The 19,449-nt window shown below is 47.0% G+C and overlaps 1 protein-coding gene across 1 annotated transcript; it reads left to right on the top strand.

Annotated features, from left to right (window-relative positions):
• Window positions 1–4,173: 4,173 nt before the first annotated feature.
• Sypl2 (synaptophysin like 2) lies at window positions 4,174–18,307 on the top strand. The gene is made up of 6 exons (XM_006979475.4): window positions 4,174–4,452; window positions 4,615–4,689; window positions 12,000–12,124; window positions 13,304–13,505; window positions 14,267–14,458; window positions 16,422–18,307. The coding sequence occupies exons 1-6, from the start codon at window positions 4,399–4,401 to the stop codon at window positions 16,566–16,568; spliced, it is 795 nt and encodes a 264-aa protein (XP_006979537.1). The 5' UTR covers window positions 4,174–4,398; the 3' UTR covers window positions 16,569–18,307.
• Window positions 18,308–19,449: the final 1,142 nt, after the last annotated feature.

Here is a 19,449-nt window from a genome sequence, read left to right as displayed (position 1 = left end):
TTTATGGTTAGAAAATGGTTAAAAACTAAGGTAATGAATCCTACCAGGTTCTGGAGCAGATGAAGCAATGAGAGTACCTACCCAGCAGTGTGAATGGATGCAGTCCCCATGGGGAGGGTTTGGTTGTTTAACACAAAGTTAAGCTTACACTACATATGACCTAGAAATCCCATTTCTGAGTATTTGCCTTAGAGATAGAGATTTGCACTCACACAAAAATACATGAACGTCTACAGAGGTTCTACAAATAAGAAAAAAGGACGTGGAAGCAACCCAAATGCACTCTCCGCAGGTGAACGCATCAACAAGCCATGATGCACCATACTAAATATCGTGAAATACTATTCAGCAACAAAAAGGATAACCACAGCGCTGATGTATTTGATCATGTGAATGAGTAATGAAAACACTATGCCGAATGAAAGAAACCAGATACAAAAGGGTCAAACTATATAGTTCTACTTGAAATTTATTTCAATAGTTCATTTCAATAAGACTAGTACTTTATCATTTCAAATGTATTTTTAATGAATATATTTCACAAAGATGCTAAAAACCCATGCAATGCTGCCTGCATTGGCTGCAAGTCTGGGCCACACTCCTCTGCACCTGGACCTTTCATCTTGTCTTTAATGTTTACTGTGACCCCTGATTTGTCTTCAAAATGAACACCCCGTCTTTTCTATATGACTTTCATTGTCAAGTTACCATGGCTGGATCGACCTTATGCTTAGCCCTGGTTTGCCTTTTCTTTCTTTTCTTCTTCTTCTTCTGGTGTCTGTCCTGGATCTTGCTCTGTAGACCAGGCTGGCCTCGAACTCACAGAGATCCACGTGCCTCTGCCTCCCAAGTGCTGGGATTAAAGGCGTGTGCCACCACCGCCCTGGTTTCTTTTTCTTAACTGTGGCCATTACCATGTCACTCACCGGCAACAGGAAGTCTGTCCAGCCGTCCCTTGATTCCCTTCACAGAGATGATAGGCACATTTTTGGCTCCTGTCTTGTCCGCACAGGTATTGAAGTTCCTACGGAGAGACCCAGGGAAATCCATAATTTTGCTTCAGAGTACCCACCACGCCCTCACTTCAACATCTGGAGCACCCAGAAAGAGTTAGAAGGGCACCAATTTCATTTTTTTGTGGATAGAAATCAGGATGAGGACTGTCTGGAGATTGACTGCAAACTCTTTGAAATGAATGGTATATATCATGATTATGATGGTGGTCATGGGTGCATACATTTGTTGAAGGTTGAAGTTGAAAATGTTCACATCTTATTATCTAGCCAGATTAATTTTAAGTGTATTACCATGTTTATCAAACTGCTGCTAGAGACCCACTATGAATGAGCCATTAAAGGACAATAAATCATTATCTTGAAGGTAATGAGGCCCAGGCTTCTTACTCAAAGGCTTGATTAATTTTGTATAGAATTTTGTGGACTAGGCAGATGGTTCAGTGGGTAAAGGCACCTGCCACTGAGCCTGGTGACCCAAACCCACACAGTAGAAGCAGAGAACTAACTCCCGGCAGATTGTCCTCTGACTGCCATACATGTGATATGGCACAAACACACCCACACATGAGTGAATGTAAAAACCTTTTTAAAAAAAAATTTTACAACAGTACCATTTTGAAATAAAAATTGCAACAACTTTAGGATCCATTAAACCTAAATCTGCCAGTAGGTAGCCAGAATTTATTTCTTTTTTAAATTAAAATTATTTCATTTATTTTACACGGAATTAATGAAATGGAATAGAAAACATGGGTTTCACAAAATCTTTGTTCCAGTTTACTCTTAAAATTGTATTTATAAGATGGGCTTTTAATTCCAGCACTTAGGAGGCAAAGCCAGACAGATCTCTGTGAGTTCACGGTCAGCCTGATCTACAAAGTGAATTTCAGGACAGCCAGGGCAGTTACACAGAGAAATACTGTCTCTAAAATAAGATAAAATAAAATAAAATTGTAGCTGGGTAGTGGTGGCTCATGCCTTTAATCCTAGCACTCGGGAGGCAGAGGCAGGTGGATCTCCATGAGTTTGAGGCCAGCCTGGTCTACAGAGCGAGTTACAGGAAAGGAGCAAAGCTACACAAAGAAACCCTGTCTTGAAAAAAAGAAAAAGAAAAAGAAAAAGAAAAGCAATTGTATTTATTCCTGGTCTGTGTGTCTGCTGTGGGGGTCTGTTGTCTCCTTGGGCTGTGGGGTCCAGGGGTTAAACTTAGGTCATCATGCTTGCCTGGAAAGAGCTTTTACCCCCTGGAGCCGTTCTTGTCAGCCCTGTTTCAGTTTATACAATGGGTCAGGCTGTAAACATCTATTTACAACCAAGGTACACATTTGCACGGACACACACACACACATTGAAAACTCAGTGCTATGTAAGAAACCTATGCAAGAAAATACACATAACAGCAGTGTCTTCTTTAAGTTAACAGCAATGTGTTTGAAGAGTGGACTTCTGGAAATAACCCAAACACTCATGAATGTGAAAGCAGGAAAATATCCTGCACTATGTTTGTGGTGGAACTCTCTACAGCTAAAATGAAATATAAAAACAAAGCTAAAGCTACATGTATCAGGTCAGATGATTGTCACAAGTGAAAAAAAAAACCCAAAAACCCATGATATTAATAGCAAAGTTTCAAACGATTTGAAAAAATTAGGGTGTAGCACCTATACACTGTTCCTAGATATAGTATAATGGGGGGGGGAGGTGAGGCTGATAAACACAGGATAGAACAGCAATGGACTTGAGTCAAATAAGGCTGGTCAGCGGGCATGATAATACATTTTATTTCATATCTGTGTGGTTGGGCATTTACACCTCAGTCTTCATAGTGGTTTAATAAAAATAAATGAAACAGAAATGACTGTAGAATGGGAACCTAAGATAGCAGAATAGTTTTTAAAGATGCGCTTATCCTTACTTTATGTATGAGTGTTTGCCTGTGTGTATGTACAAGCACTCCCAGAGGCCAGTTAGGGCAATGGATAGCCTAGAACTAGAATTGCAGACGGTTGTGAGTTCTGGGAACCAAGTCCTGGTCCTCTGAGAAAGCAATGTTCCTCACTGCTGAACCACCGCATCTCTCCCGTCCCCATGATTTATTAAGGTCCTATCTGTGAACTCAGCAATTCCTTGTATCCACAGCAGAAGTTTCCTTCAGGCCCAGCCTGAGCTGCTCGTCCCACCCACTCACGCCTGGGTTTGGGAAGGCTCTTATTCAACGGCTGAATTATATAAACAACAACAGAATGTTTGATTTAAAAGCATTGGCTTTGAAATGCTGAAATACTAGAAGTCGGGAGTGGAGGCATATCATCAAAGAATGACTTTGATGGATAAAAGCTAAGAGCAAAAGAGGGAGCTGCTTCCCTCCTAGCTCCGCCCATTGATTCGCTCTGAGTCTTTGGTTACATGGTGTCTGTCACCTTTTTCTATTTAGATTTCTACTTCTTGTAAACGTAATGTGTAATACTCACGACTGCTCGCTTTCAGCTCCCACAGAACGCTTTTCAAAAATGAGACCCATTCAAAGTCAATCAAAATGCAACTTTGCCTTAGTTTTCAATACAAACTCCAGTCTCTGCGCCCACAGATCCTTAGAGATTCATTCTCATTTAAATAGTGTTGGCTATTAAAAGGAGATCGAGTTCTTCCTTTTTAAAATTTGGTAACTTTGAAACTCATTAACATCTAAATGCCGTTTGTTGTTTAAAAAAAAAAAGTAAAACTATGTCTACTGCGAAGTGAAAGTCTATAGTCCATTTTTTTTTCCCGTCTGTTCTGGCTGGTGGAGCACCATTACAGCAGCACTAACGATGCCTTGGGAAGATCTTGTGTGCTCTAGTTATTACGGTATGGAAAAGGAGAAGAACCCTCCGACAGAACTCGGGAAAACCGGGAAAGCTGCACTAGGAGTCCGCGCATCCCGGGTGGGTTCCTGACCTTGGCCCTGGTGTTGGAGTGGCTGCGCTATTTCCGTGGGGACCCTCCCTGGAGGCTTCTAACAAAGCCCGGGAGCCTTCTGGCAGCCCGACGGCAAGCAGGCTCCACAGGTCCCTTTAAGGCGCCCTACGCGCGGAAAAAAGGGGAGCGCAGGGGGCGGGAGCAGGGTTCGCGACCGCACGCCACGTGACTCGGCTGCGGACTCAGCCCGAGAGTTTGACAGAAGTTTGAATCGGACTCGGGGGCTTTCTGCAGCCGGCGGGGCAGTGCGGCGGACACAGCCTCCGAGAGCGCGAGCAGCAGCGCCCCCCACGACCTAGCCCGCCAGCCAGCCTGGAGCCCGGCCTGCCCACGGCCGCGAGCCCGCCGTCCCCAGCGCCCCCGCGCGCCACGCAGCCTCCCAGCCAGGGAGCCGAAGCCCCACACTGCTCCGCACTGCACCAGCATGTCCTCGACGGAGAGCCCCGGCCGCACGTCGGACAAGGCTCCGCGCCCGCAGGTACGCCCCGAGCGCCCGGCTCGTGGACTCTCACCAGCCCCTGTCCACCTAGATATCCTGCCTGAGTCCAATTCCGCCTTCCCTGCACCCCAGTGTGAGTAGAGGGGGACCCCCGCCCCCCTCCCCCGCCTCATTGACCGTCTGCTGGCTCTGTCTCGGCAGGTGGACCGATTGCTCGTGGGGCTGCGCTGGCGGCGCCTGGAGGAGCCACTGGGCTTCATCAAAGTTCTCCAGTGGGTGAGTCGGCCCCAGCCCCGGGCTATTTCGGGAGTCTGGATCGTGACGCCGACCCGGAGCAATGTGGCCCCGGAGGAGGCTGGGGAGATGCAGCGGGCCCAGCTACTGCGGAAGGGTGGAAGGGTGGCGACAGGTGGGCGGGGGAGGGGAGAACCAGGGTTGCTTCTCCAGCAGTCAGTGGAAGGAGGGAGAGGAGCCAGGCCTGCGGAGTCCTGGATTCGGACCTTCTATGTGCAGGGCGCCTTTGCCCAGGCCGCTCACATTTCACTCGGGCGAGAGGACCCGGGTGTAACCTTTCCAGAACTCTGATCCTGCACATACCACTCTTCAGTGGCGGGCGGGGTGAGGAGGACAAGGGGGGGTAAGGTCCGCTTTGCAGTCAGAGCAAAGCCACGGAGGGCACCAGAGAGAAGGAAGAGGGTTACAGAAACCATTCTGCCCAGAACCCTCTAGGACCTAGATGATCCTGGAGGTGGACTCAGGGGACAGACTCCCAGCTGAGGTCACTGGAGTAATTTGGGTACCTGTAACTGAGTAAAGAAGTGGATGAATGAATGAACAGTTTCCCATCCTACGATTAAATAAAACAATTAAGACAGAAGAAGATCGCAGCATGACTAAAATGTGGCAGCTAGAATAACAAAACACGGATCTGTGAAGGTGGGGTGGTAGGCTGCAGGCCTAGTTCTGCCTTTCTCAGCTCTGTGACCTTGGACAAGCCACTTCTCTGGACATCCGTTTCCAACATTAGTCGAACTTGGATCAAATCTGTCAGCATGCTAGACTACAGCTCGCCATTAAATTTACCCTGTGACCTTGAAACATTCGCCTGTCCAGGTCCTCAGTTTCCCCTGCTTTGGTCTAGTAGAAATATTGTCTTGTTCCACTGGTACTTTAAAACATTGGCAAGCTCTCTATTCTTAGACCCAGTGCCCAAGATTGTCATAAATTAGAAACGTGGACAGGTGCAGTCAGTTTTTCAAATCATAAAGACTTGGGGGACATTATGTGCATTCTTGTAGAAAGGATTTTGTTAGACAATCCATGTACCAAATGTTATATGAAGTTATTCCTCCAACACCACCACCACCTTAGTGTTTCTAGACAAGGTTTCTCTGTATAGCCTTGGCTGTACTGGAACTCCCTCTGTAGACACACACACAGGTTCACCTGCCTCTGCCTCCCTAGTGCTGGGTTTAAAAGCATTCACGACCACTGCCTGGCTTATATGAAGTTATTAATGTGCCCTCAGCTAGGGAAACACTTACCATTGAAACTGGGAGGAGTGAGTTCTAAAGAGATTTGAATTCATCAGAGATAGGGATTAGCATGATGTCACCAAATCCTAAATAAGTGTGGTTTGGATGGGAATCATCAAATTTGGAATTCAGGGACAAGAGTGCATTTGGGATTGTCTCTGGGTATCTGAGACCTGACTGGCTGTAGACCAGCCCGGGAGTCCTAAGTGTAAATAAACTCTGGGACTTTCCACTTTTTCTGCTGCCTCAAGAGTGGGACCAATGTTGACTGAACTCTTTCACCTCTTGCCCTTTCTTGTTTTGACTTGAGAACTAGAGGGGACTGAATAGGAAAAGTAAGGCTTCAAAGGAGCTGGCATTCAGAAATAAGGAGGCACTGTGATCAACCCAGAGAATTGGGACGGGACATAAGTGCTATCTACACTGGCCAAGTGGATCTAATAGAAAGTTGAGACGGACTGTCAAGGGATGGAAGAAACAATGAGGAAAGACCATGCATTTGTTTTCCTCAGGAAGATGCTGAAAAGCTTCCTTCTTTAATCTTGCCGTCTTTCTCACAACATTCCTACACACAGCGATTCCTAGCACAATGGTCCAACCTTCTTCCAACCCTAAGTCTTAGGTTCTCAACCTTCCTGATGTTGCAACCCCTTGATACCGTTCCGCATGTCGTGGTGACCCCCGCAAACATAAAATTATTTTGTAACTGTAATTTTGCTATAAATATCTAATATGCAGGATATCTGATATGCGACCTCCAAGGAGGTCATGACCCACAGGTTGAGTACTGCTGCCCTAAGAATTAAGACCTCTCTGACTTTATGATCCTCAACTTTATAAAGGGAATTGTACAAAACAGAGACCTTCTTCCTCTCATGCTGGTGAATCAGGTCTCTGGGGATAACTTGGAGCTGGCCTTCATTCACAAGGTAGCATCATAAGGAGCCGTGATTTGCTCTCAGTGCTCTACCTGGTAGCCTTAAGCTTGGGGTGTGAGTTTGGCTTGTTTGAGTCTTTGCAGACGAACAGAAAAGTACGTAGGAACCAGTGTGAGAAATACTTCTTACTGGGGAAGAAACAGAAAGCATGGATTTTTTAGTTATTATAATGGTAATTAAAAACTTTTTATTATTACCCAAAGGCAAAAGTTTTACTGGAATCCTTATGAGAAGAAAGTGATGTGATTCTTTTTTGAGTCAGGACTTTGAGTGTCTTTAAGACTTGAAAATTAAGCTGGTCGTACTGACACACACCTTTAGTCCAAGCAGTTAGGAGGCAGAGACAGGCAGATCTACCAAACCAGACCAAACTAAATAAACAAAAAGACTCAGAAACTAATCTCACCTCAGTTCCAATTCAAGAATCTTATCAGGTCTATATCAAGCCAGCCAGGCAATTCTATCCATCAGTCTATCCATCCACCCATCCATCTATCTATCTTTTTTTTTTTTGAGACAGTATTTTTCTACATATCCCTAGCTGTCCTGGAACTCACAGGACTAGGCTGTCCTCCAACTCATAGAGATCTGTCTGCCTCTGCCTCCCAAGTGGAGTCAAATAACTCTGAAGTAGGTTTTTGTTGTTGTTTTTAACTTTCATATTATCATTAGTGTGTGTGTGTGTGTGTGTGTGTGTGTGTGTGTGTGTGTGAGAGAGAGAGAGAGAGAGAGAGAGAGAGAGAGAGAGAGAGAGAGAGAGAGAGGAAATGGTGCAAGTGCCTGGCATTCATGTCAAAAGAGTTTGCTTTCCCTTTTCATTTTTACATAGATTTGGGGGATGGAACTCCAGATCACCAGGGTTACATGGCAAGTGCCTTTGAGCCATCTCCCTGGCCCCAAAAACTAGCTTTAAAAGTAAAGAAGGGAAAGAGTGGGGAAAAGACTAGGATTGGATGGACTTTGACTTAAATTCAGTCTCTTTTGTTTTCCATCCCTCAAAGCTTGGGTAAGTGATGAAATCTTTATGGGCCTCATGTTTTTCATGGGAGGCTAAACCATATCATCTAGGTTTACTGGGAGGACCATGGGAGGTAATGTCTACAATGCATGGAACATTCTTGAAGATCATGGTGAGCAGGTTCCATAAATGTATGCCCCCTCCCTCCTGTCTTTCCTAATTCTCTCCCTCACGCAGACTGTCCCATTAGAGTCATCCTTTGGTGAGATTACTCGAACACCATTGCCAACCCTTCAGTTTGAATGCAAGGTACAGGAGAACCCAGGTGACTCAGTCATATGGGACTCCATTTCCTTACAAAGAACAGATCATATTAACTTTACCCAAATATCCACTCCTGATGAGGGCTGATGATTTGGGGGTGGAGGGGATGGGCTTTGATATCTATAATACAAAGAAGCTATTTCATTGGTGGAATTTGTTTTTATTTGTTTGGTGCACTTTTTTTTTCTATTGGAAATTTTGAATGGACACTGTCAGAATCCATAGCACCAAGAGATGGTTGTGAATCAGGACTGGGGGGCGGGGGCCGGGGAGACCCATGTTCTTGTGCCTTGTAGTCCCTGGGGGTTAGTGTTCTCTGGGTTGATACTCCATTACAACCATTAAGCCAGTCAGCAGCAGAGTGGAGCCCTAACCTTAAACTGAGAAGTTTATTCTATCTTTTCAAAGAGATGCAAAGGCGGGGGGTGGGGGGGTGCGGATAGGGGGAGGTAGAGGTGAAGTTCAACCCTCACCATTTGCAGCAGCATCGGAGCTCCAGAAATTCCCCTGCTCTCGAGTACTCCATCTTTGTTGTTTGTGATCAGTGTGTTATCTCACAGCCTTGTGTGTGTGTGTGTGTGTGTGTGTGTGTGTGTGTGTGTGTGAAGATCAGTTTCCAGTTCTTCTTCTCTTGTTCCTGGGGCTTAGTTCCCTACATCGTTATGGCAGGAAGCAATCTGGTACAGAAAAGTAGAGGGGTTGAAGCTGTGAATGGGCTGGACTGGTATCTCTGCTCCTGCAGTCCTGAGCAGAGTGCCTGCCTTCCTCCTTGTAACATGCACTGCACAGAAGAGACCTCCTCTTCAGCTGTAGGAACTCTGCGGTACAGAGTCTTACTCATCTCCATATCTCTAGCATCAGGGCACAAGGTAGATGCCTACTTTCAGATGAATGAATGAACTAGGAGGAGCTCGGAACAGGAACCGGGAGCTGTGGATGTGAAACCCAGCTCTCACACTAGCTAAATATGATTTGAGAACATCACTGAATCAGAGGAAGGAGTGCTTCTGTGTCCAGAAGTGAAAGGAGACCACTGGTCTAATAATGTCTGAGGTCTCTTGTCCCCACTGCTCCGAGAACCTATCAGATTTTTCTGTTATCTACTAACTCTGCTCTCTGGCACCACAGATTGTGGTGTTCTGTGTTTGGAGATAGGGGTTTATAGTAGAGTGCTTGTCTAGCACACTTAAGGCCCTTTGTTTAACACTGGGCACCACAAAATGAATAAATAAACATACACTCTGATAAGTAAAAGAAAAAAACTACTATAGATAATGTTTAGATATTCCTAGCTTTCAGAGAATCAAAATAGAAAAGAGTAAACAATTAACAGCAATGTGGTTATGAGTATATTTTGCTTTTTGAAGAATCAGAGCAGGGCTCATAATTTTCAGACCTGAACCTCATCATTTAGCCTGAGAATTTTCATTGATGATGGGAAAGTTCTGTAGTCCATGCTGATCAGCAGAGTGGTGGTTTGCCGAATGTGACAACTGAGCACTTGCTATGTGGCTGGTATGACTGAGCAACTGGATCTTAGCTTTTGTTCCATTTTATTTGAAGTAATTTTAATAGCCACAGTTGGCTGGACACTACCTGTTGAATAGTATAGCTCTAAGGCATGAGCTCCATGAGGACAGCACCCCTGTCTGTGTCTGTGTCTGTGTCTGTGTCTGTCTGTGTCTGTCTGTCTATCTGTGTGTGTGTGTGTGTGCATGTGCGTGCGTGCGTGTGTGTGCGTGTGTGTGTGTGTGTGTGTGTGTGTGTGTGTGCTAAAGTGACTGGCACAGGTACATATTTGAGAAATGCCATCTTTTGGCAGCTGGTCACCAGTGCCCAGGGAAGAAAAGTTTCCATACTTGGTATTCACTGCCCCAAGCCAGGAATCTGGACATGTTTCCCTATACTTGCTGACTAACAGATAATAATAATAATAATAATAAATACACCCAACCATGCTGCCCTTCCTCGGATGTGACACCCTGATTGTGTCCTGTTCTAGGCACTAGAAACCAAGAGGAATAAGGACTTCTATGAGGAGTCCGAGAGTCACAGAGTGAATGAAGATAAGAAAATCCCTCAGAGGAAGAGCCAGAGAAGGTCCATTGTTTTGCTCGAGAGGCCAGCTTTGAGTATGTTAAGGGTGATGATACAAAGATGTCTAGTGACTTCTCTCTGTCCCTGGCTCTGTCAGGAAGATGAGCTAACAGTGCCCTACTGCAGCTTCCAGGGCTTAGCTCAGATATGGAAGCTCTGTAGGCAGGCAGGCAGGCTGCACTGCTTTCCTGGGTATCGCTGCCTGTATAGACAACTCCCACTCCTCTGGAACAACTCCACTGAAAACAGGGCCACCCATGACCTTTAGAGAGCAGTCAATGGCTCCAGCACTGAGCTCGGCCAGGCCAGGCCATGCAAAGCATGGCGGTAGCACTGGATACCACCCAGGAGCAGAGCACAGCTGTTGGTAAACCCGGCCAAGAGCATGCTCTGCTGATAGCATTAACTTCAGGTGGTGGAAGGATTCCAGAGCTGGAAGCAGCCTTTAAATAAACCCCAAGTCCTTCCTTTTAGAAATGTAGAAACTGGGACTCAGAGAGCCAAGCCACCCAGCGAATGAGTTACAAGGCCAAACTGGGTTTCCTGACTCCTCATCTAGATCTCTTTTTCACTTCGACCAGCATTAGAAAAATAACGCACAACTCTATTCTTGATTAGATGTAGGTCCGGAGTATAGATTTCTGTCTTCTTCTTGTTTAATGTCCAAAACACTGACTGGGTGACAGAGAAGCAGATAGAAGCAAACAACTAACAGAATATATTAATCATTTAATAAGAATATTAGTGTCATGCCAAAGGTGGGTGCACAGGAAATGGGCTGAACAGACAATATGGGAGAACAAGAGACTGCAGTTTCTTACTTTCTGTTTAATCAGCGTGTGTTCCTCCAGAAAGAAACGGGAGGATCATAGGACGGGGACACTTCATATTACTCAAGACAGAAGGTGCAGTCAGCCGTGACGAAAGGTGGAAAGGGAAACGGTGTGAGTGTCTGAGACACCCCCGCTTCTTGCCACTGGGAAGTGGCAGCACCAGCAGGTTACAAAGAGGAACAGCAGTGGGAAATAGTAGAGGCTGATAAGGAAAGTGGACGATACTTTCCTCTGGGCTTGAGCCAGGCTCTGTCAACATTCACCAGCGGGCGCCGCGGCCGGAAGGGTATATGCTTTCGGGGAAGGAAAGTCAGGCCGACAGTACCATGAAGCGGCTCGGTAGAAGCCTCCCTCCACCATACCTCCAGTGAGGGAAGAAACTACTGGAAGTTAGAAATAAAGTAAGGACAAGAGTCCATGACTGCTGGTCGAGAGAGAATGAAAATGAAATTAAATGAAAAACATTCCAGGCATGCCTGATCTGGCTTGATCTATGTCCGATCGCTTGTTTGCAGGGGGGGGAAAGTCTAGCTTTGAAACAGACATTTCCAAAGCCAGAATTACAGAGGTTTTGTGTTAGTCGTTATCTTAAAGAAGCTATGTGTAGTCCCCAGCGCCGTGCCCAATAGAGAGGTCTGGACACCGTTTCCTCTCACTTCCCCTCCCTTGAGACCACACTCAGAGTTGGTCTTCTTCACATGGTCACGAGGCCCACTGCTTTGTTCAGAGAATACAGTATTTGGAGTTGAGAGAAGAATGGCTGCTGAGGGTCCCTACCAGGAGGAACTTGATAAAAGGAACCCGTACTCCCTGCCCACAAAGCACCTGCACCCTGTGGAGTCAAAGGGTGGTTCTTGACCTTGGACGGGTGAGACCTTCTGACTCTCCCACTTTCTCTTAGCTCTTTGCTATTTTCGCCTTCGGGTCCTGCGGCTCTTACAGCGGGGAGACGGGAGCCATGGTTCGCTGCAACAACGAAGCCAAGGACGTGAGCGCCATCATTGTTTTGTTCGGCTACCCCTTCAGGTGAGCAGGGACTGGTTCCGACCCGAGGTTAGCCGGGCTTTTCTTCCTCCCCTGCTCCTACCAGCCTCTTGTCAGTCATTTGTTCCTGCTCACAGGACACACGACCCAAAGACCATTTACTTACTGTGTGCTGCTCTAGATCAAAATAGAACAGGATCTGGATCATTCTGTCTTCTAGCCATTTCAGTCACTCTGACCAGAGTGAAACACAGACATATCATCATTGTTAGGATGGTCCAGTCCAAACTCAGGCGATGGCAGATCACCACAGCTCAAACGGAGAGACTCCAGCTGTTGCGGCGGGCGGGCGGGCGGGCCGGGGGTGGGGAGGGTAGTAGGATTCTGGGCCAGTGACAGCTCTCTCTAAGCCCCGGCAGATTCCTCTGTGCTCGAGGGAAGGAAGCTGGTTAGAGTTTAGATATTAAACAATAGATGTGAAATGCTCACGTGATGTCACCCAAATACAAGGAGGTACATCTTGACCAGGAAGTGGATACTAACCCCTGAGTATTTGGGAGCCTAAGGAGGGGGGGGATGTGCGTTCATAAGAGACATGAAGAGTTCATGAAGACAGAGCTCATCTTTCAGAATGTCTGAAACCATTTCAGCCCCCAGCTTAGATTAAGGATCTCTTGTACACAACGAGCTGTATTTCCCACTTTATTTTGTTCAATGTGGCCAAATCAGGGAGGGCAAAATCAAGTCTGTGAATGGGTAACTCAAACCCTAGTTTGCCCACCACTTAATACGTGCCTGTCTGTTTCTAAGGGCAGAATGGATCTGTTTTGTCTAGTGGTTTGTCTATCAGAAATAGTTGGACTACGTATGTTATGACTTAAAGGTCCCTAGAGATACTTAGAAATTCAGAGTGACCATTTCTGGCCAGATGGGTGGGTATGGAGTGGCTGCTGATGGGGGACATAGGGCTTGGATGGAATCTTGAACTAGGGTAAAGCACTTGCCTAGCATGCGTAAGACCCATGTTCAACCCCCAGTACTACCAGAAAAAAAAAAAAAAGAGTAGAATCTTGAGGCAGCTCCTGTCTTGACTACAAGATTTCCTCAGACGTTCCTACCTATATGACTCCTTTCCCAGGGTGAGAACCAACCCAGGGGCCCTTCTCGGGCAGGGCAAGAGAGGCTGTCCCTGACTCAGCATGGCTTCCTTGCCACCCGCAGGTTGCACCGGGTCCAGTATGAGATGCCTCTCTGTGATGATGACTCCACCTCCAAAACCATGCACCTCATGGGAGACTTCTCTGCCCCCGCCGAGTTCTTTGTGACCCTTGGCATCTTTTCTTTCTTCTATACAATGGCTGCTCTAGTCCTCTACCTGCGCTTCCACAACCTCTACACAGAGAACAAACGCTTCCCACTGGTGGTGAGTGAGCGCAGCCCCAGAGGGATGGGACCAAGAAACGGAAGAGCCATTGGTTAGAAGGCTGACGTCAGAGATGGAGGGGACGTCAAAAGCGATGGCTTCTGAGTCCCTGATACCTATGGGTGGAATGGAACCTCTGCCCTACCAACCTTTCTTGGTTTGTTTGCAGTCAGAGGAGGCAAAGCAGTGTCTTTATAAAGCAGAGTCTAGAGCTAACCTAACTGGGTTCAAATCCTAGCACTTGCTCATAGTAGCTGTGTGACATTAGACAAATTACTCAGCCTCTCGACACCTTCATTTCCTTGGCTATAAAATAAAGATGAAGTAATGGATACTTGTGCCGAGTGTCTTAGGAGGGTAAAATATGTGTATATGTGCAGCATAGAGCATATAGTTATTCTCAATGAGAGCTATCTATTGTTAGTATTATTTCCTCAATTGTCTTCTGGATCTGCCTTCTTCGTTACTTACAGTTTCAACAGTGGTGGTCTAAGGGAAGCTGGGAGGAAAGAATAGGGAGTATAAGTCACTTGGGTTGCTAGGAGGGAGGGTTACCAGTAGATACCTTGGCAGCTCATCGCCTGACCTCAGTTCTAAGGGCAGGGGTATGGCAGTCTGAGTGGCAGAATTCCTTTGGTGGCACCGAACAGAGTCCTCAGCTGTCTTGGGACCTCAGGATTCTGGTGTGACGAGAGGAAAGAAAAGTGACGGGTGATCATGGGGCCATTCTGAATATGTCTTCTCCCCTCTGCTCCTCCTAGGATTTCTGTGTGACTGTCTCCTTCACCTTCTTCTGGCTGGTTGCTGCAGCTGCCTGGGGCAAGGGCTTGACTGATGTCAAAGGGGCCACACGGCCATCCAGCCTGACTGCAGCCATGTCCGTGTGTCACGGAGAGGATGCAGTATGCAGTGCCGGGGCCACACCCTCGATGGGGCTAGCTAACCTTTCTGTGGTGAGACCTGTGTCTGGGAAAAGCATACTAGCCCCGCTGGCCCAGCTAGCTGGTTCTGAGAAGACTAGAAGAGGTGTCCCCAGAGCCCATAAGCTCCGCATCTAGACTAGTAACCCTGCATCTGATACTGACCTGAGAAGACACTTTTGGATGAGAAGAATCCGAGTCGCTCCTTTACCATCTCCCCTCCCCACTTTTAGCTGCCCTGGAGGCTACCCTTTCTTGCCTCTTTGGCCATGTGTCTCATGGGAGGGAACTCAGGGCTGTGACTGACCTCAGTGCTGTGAGTGGACCAGCGTGAGAGAGAAACTGGCCCTTGTCACTTAGCCTTCCCTACTGGAATGGGTTTGGGTGACAGTGGTGGGTTCACCTGGCAGGCAGTTGTTGAGATATATCTATATAAGCTGACAAATACCCGCCCGCAGCATTAAGCTTCTCAAATGACCTCTTGTCTTCACAGCCACCCAATTCCCATTCAGAAAATGCTTCAGACCTCCCTAAGGCCAACAATTGAAATGTTTAATGGCTTGTGCATCAGGGAGCCTTCTGAAACCATGCACAAGTCTATCTTCCAATTTTTTTAATTGTTAAAATTTTCACATATCCAGCAAAATTGAAAATACTTTACAGGGAAGGCCCACATAGTCACCATCTAATGTAACATTTCAGTGTACCTGTTTTATATGTATTTACCCATCTTTCCTTATTGTTATTTTTGTTTTGATTTTTGAGACAGAGTCTTGCTATATAACTCAAGTTGTCCTTGAACATATATAGCCCAAGCTGCCTTTGAATTCATGATTCCCTTGCCTCAGCCTTCTAAGTACTGGGATTACTGATTCATGCCACTACACTCAGCTTTTCTTTTCATTTGTGTTTTGAGATCCTATCTGTTGTGTGATTCAGACTGGTCTCAAATTCGCAATCTTCCCTCCTTAATCTCCTAAATGTTAGGATTAGGCAGGTGTAAACCATCATGCCTTGTTTATTGATGATGATATTATTATTATTATTATTATTATTATTATTATTATTATTATTATTTTGAGACAGAGTCTTACTATATAATCCTGGCTGGCCTGGAACTCATTGTATAAAACAGACTGGTCTCCAACTCATGGGTATCTGCCTGTCTCTGCCTTACAAGTACTAGGACTAAAGATGTGCACCACCATGGTTAACTCAATCCATTTGTGAAAATGCTTTTCAAAGTGAATTGCAAACATTGGTTCCTTTCTCCCTAGCTACTCTTTTGTTAGGCTTTTTGTTTTGTTATTTTTGTTTGTTTGTTTGTCTTTCTTTTTTTTTCTTTGTGTGTGTGTGTGTGTGTGTGTGTGTGTGTGTGTGTGTGTGTGTGTTTTGAGGCAGGGTCTCTCAGTGTATCTCTGAATGTCCTGGAACTATCTTATATATACCAGGCTGTCCTTGAACTCACAGAGATCCACCTGCCTCTACCACCCGAGTACTGGGATTAAAGGTGTGAGCCGCCACCCCTCACTGAAAAACTAAAGGTTTTCAAAACATTTAAAATATTTGAATAGAGCCGGTGTGGTGGCACACACCTGTAATACCAAGCCTGTCAGGCAGAGGCAGGAGGGTTACAGGTTCTAGAACAGCCTGGGTACACAGAGAAAACAAACAACAGATGCTTGAACAAAGCCTTCCCTGAGTCTCTCTCCCTGGAGGAGTACCTTGGACAGCTCCAGCCTCCCTCACCTCAAGCAGGCTGACATGTGTTCCTTGATTTTACTTAGCATCCCTGGGGCGGGATTCAGCTAGGGACCAAGCTACAGTGCGGATGAGTACTCTGGACAGAGTTTAGACACTTTCACCAGAGAATCCCTTGGTAGACAGTGGCCTCGAACTCTGCCTCTATACCTAGTTCTCTGTGCACTTCCTCTTCCCATTTCTCCTGCGGCTCCTCCTTGACTATTCTCACAAACTCTCTCGATTTCTTTTGTAGCTCTTCGGCTTTATCAACTTCTTCCTGTGGGCTGGAAACTGTTGGTTTGTGTTCAAAGAGACACCGTGGCACGGACAGGGCCAGGACCAAGGCCAGGGCCCCAGCCAGGAGAGTGCCGCAGAACAGGGAGCCTTGGAGAAGCAGTGAACAGCTGGCGACTCCCGGCCTGGACAGCACCTCTTCATCTCCTCCGGCTTCCACAGGACCTTCCTTCTCCTCCAACCCCCTTCCCCCATCATTCTGGGCTTTGAGATTTGAGACGCTGGATGCGTAGGCATCAGCTATTGGTAACCTGGGCAGTCCTCCACCGGCTTCCTAATCCCTCCCCCTGCTGGAGCTGCAAATGGCAGGAACTCAGTACCTCTTGCCCACTGCCTGGACTCAGGCATCTCACTGGGCTTTAATTTGTGTTCTCAAGCCTCTGAGGAAGAGCCTCTGCTTGCCGCAGGTGAGGGCAGGAAACTAGAGTCCTAACACTGGTCTCTAAAAGCTGCCTTGCCATCACCAGTCTAGTCTCCGCGCGGTGGGGGAGGGGAAGTCAGCCGGCAGCCTTGCCCAGATTCCCGACCCCCACGTGGAGGGCCCAGCAGTGGTTTGATGACATCCCTCAGAGGTGTCATCTGGTCTCTGTGCCTTATCTCTAGTCCTCCCAGAGCCCAGTGTGTTCCCTAATCTCCTCTCTGGCCTCGGTTTGTCCACAGCTCCCACCATGTGTGAAACAGGGAGACCCATTACCCTATCCAAGGGTCCTCTTAGGGTCCACATGAGGCCCATGAGGTCCACATGGGCTCAGTGGGAGCAGACAGAGTTGCCATTGTGTTGCGGCTTCAGGGAAGAGACTCGGGAAAGTTGCTGGCAGAATACGTTTTCCAGGCCCTCAGTTCCCCCTCCCCCTCAGCTGGAACACTTTCAGTAGTAGCTCCCTAAACTCCACTTACTCATGAAACCCCCAACTCCCTTCTCCTTCTTGGGCTTGGCTTTGTCTCACACTTAGGAAACAAGATGAGAAGGCCAGGAATATTCCCACTTCCTTCTCCCACCCCACTCTCCACCTGACAGCCCGTCTCCCTTCCCTAACCTTTTGGAGATGAGGCATTTAAGATTTTTTTTTTTTAAGTCTGTCCAGGCCTTCCTTTCATTCCTGTGGGCTTTGGGAGGGCCTAAAGGACCATCATGAGGCTGAGGTGCCCAGGAGTCCCAGGACATGGATAGATGGCCCCACTTGTCTCTTACTGTCCGCTCATTTTCTCAAACCAGCACCTTTTCTAGATCTTTCGTACCTTTCCTTTCTCGTTTTTACAAAGAGACGTTCTCTCTCCTCATCTCTCAAAGTCCTCCCTTGCTTCCATACAGTAGCCAGACTCTACCCCTTCCCCAATCCTGGGCAGCCCGATGCTATTGGTGCTTCTTCACTTCGGGACCCAGTTCCATATTTGTTTGGGTGGTCTCCTCTTCCTGACACCTCCTTCCATCCCTCCTTGGGCCCCAAGGTCTCAGGGCACCAACTGGATAGACACCATCTGCTTCCTATCCAGATCAAAATCCCTTGGTCTTCCCTGGCTGTAGGGCTGCTCAGGGAGAGATGAAGAAGGAAGACTCCAGCCATTTCCCAATTTAGTGCCAACTGGCCCACTTAGTATCCCAAAGATGAATGTGTCCTGTGCTAATCTGTCCTCAAGACAGGCCCAACCCTCTCCAGCCTCCTCATCTTCCTCAACGCTACCCACATCAAGATATGGGTTAATTGGGTTTCCAGGGCTTAGAACCCTTAACTTTGGGCCATCTACTTCTTCTTTGAGTTATAATTCCCCACTTGAGAGGGGGAGTATGACATTTACACACTTCTAGATGCTCCTGAGCCCTTCATTAAAGGAATTTGGAATTTTTGTTTTCTGTTCTAGATTTTAGGGAAAGAATTTAAGGAGGGAAAAAGTTGATGGGGGGGGGGATGTTCCTAAATCTGGAACTGTCTATCCTAAGTTGTCCCCGTGGTTAAGGACGAGGGCGACAGTTTTGCCTACAGCTCTAAAGATACAAAGGACAAAGGGGTGGCCTTCGTTTTTCTTCAAGCAAGCCCCTGTGGGGATCGGTGAGCAGCTTCTGTTCGAACTGTGTTTGGATTCTGCGTCTATATTTATAATTTATTTGAAACGTGATGGATAAAGTGTTCTCATTCGGGGCCTAAGTTAGCAACTGGCCCATCACCTGCTTTAGAAAGGGAGATGTCCACGCCCACTGAGCACTCTCAGCCCAGAGGTCTCTCTAGGACTGAGAAGGCTCTTCCTCACCAAGATTCTGACTGACTGGTTCATGGCCAGAAGAGTCTTGGTTTAGGTTGTGGCCTCTCTCTCCATGGTCACCCAAAGAGGAAAGACCAGTTCACCTCATTACCTCTAGGGGGCTGGGCAGGGGTAAGTGCCAAGGGCAGGGCTGTCCTCACAGGACTCTCCATCCAGGGCTGGCACCACCGCTTTGCCTAGTTAGGCCTGAAGTAGGAGAAGGTGTCTGGTTTCTCTAGCTGTTGCAGGAGGCCAACAAGCAGGGGACTTGCCCTTTGCCCTGGTAGACTCTGACCATGTGGAGACGCCCATCCTGGGCTTTTTTTAGACATGAGTTCCCTTCAACATCTTGACCACGGGTCTCTGAGATTGCAAATCAAGGATGCGGGGAGAATGTTGCATGCTGTTTTCTGGTGCTTGTTATAACACATTTGAATAAACAGTGCTGAGAACATTTGCCACAAAGGAGCCAAGACCCGAGGACTTCTGGGAATTTCTTTCCTCTCCTTTTCCCTTGTTCTATGTTCTTGGACAAATATCAGCATTTCTACCAAGACATCCCTCGACTCCTCTCGACTCTGCACCCTAGGCAATCGAGTCTGTTGGCTGAGCAATTGTTCTTGGCAAGCCCGTCTGGTGACATCGACTCTTTTGGTGGCACCCAATTAGTCCAAAGAAACTGAGACTCATTAGCAAATTTGGATCGAACTCAAAAGGCAAAAGATAGTGGCTTCCACAGTGCTGTCTCC

This window comes from Peromyscus maniculatus, chromosome 6 (genome assembly GCF_049852395.1).
Source record: "Peromyscus maniculatus bairdii isolate BWxNUB_F1_BW_parent chromosome 6, HU_Pman_BW_mat_3.1, whole genome shotgun sequence".
Lineage (NCBI taxonomy): Eukaryota > Metazoa > Chordata > Mammalia > Rodentia > Cricetidae > Peromyscus > Peromyscus maniculatus.
The sequence above is the reverse complement of the archived record's forward strand: the minus strand, read 5'-3'. Positions and strand labels throughout refer to the sequence as shown.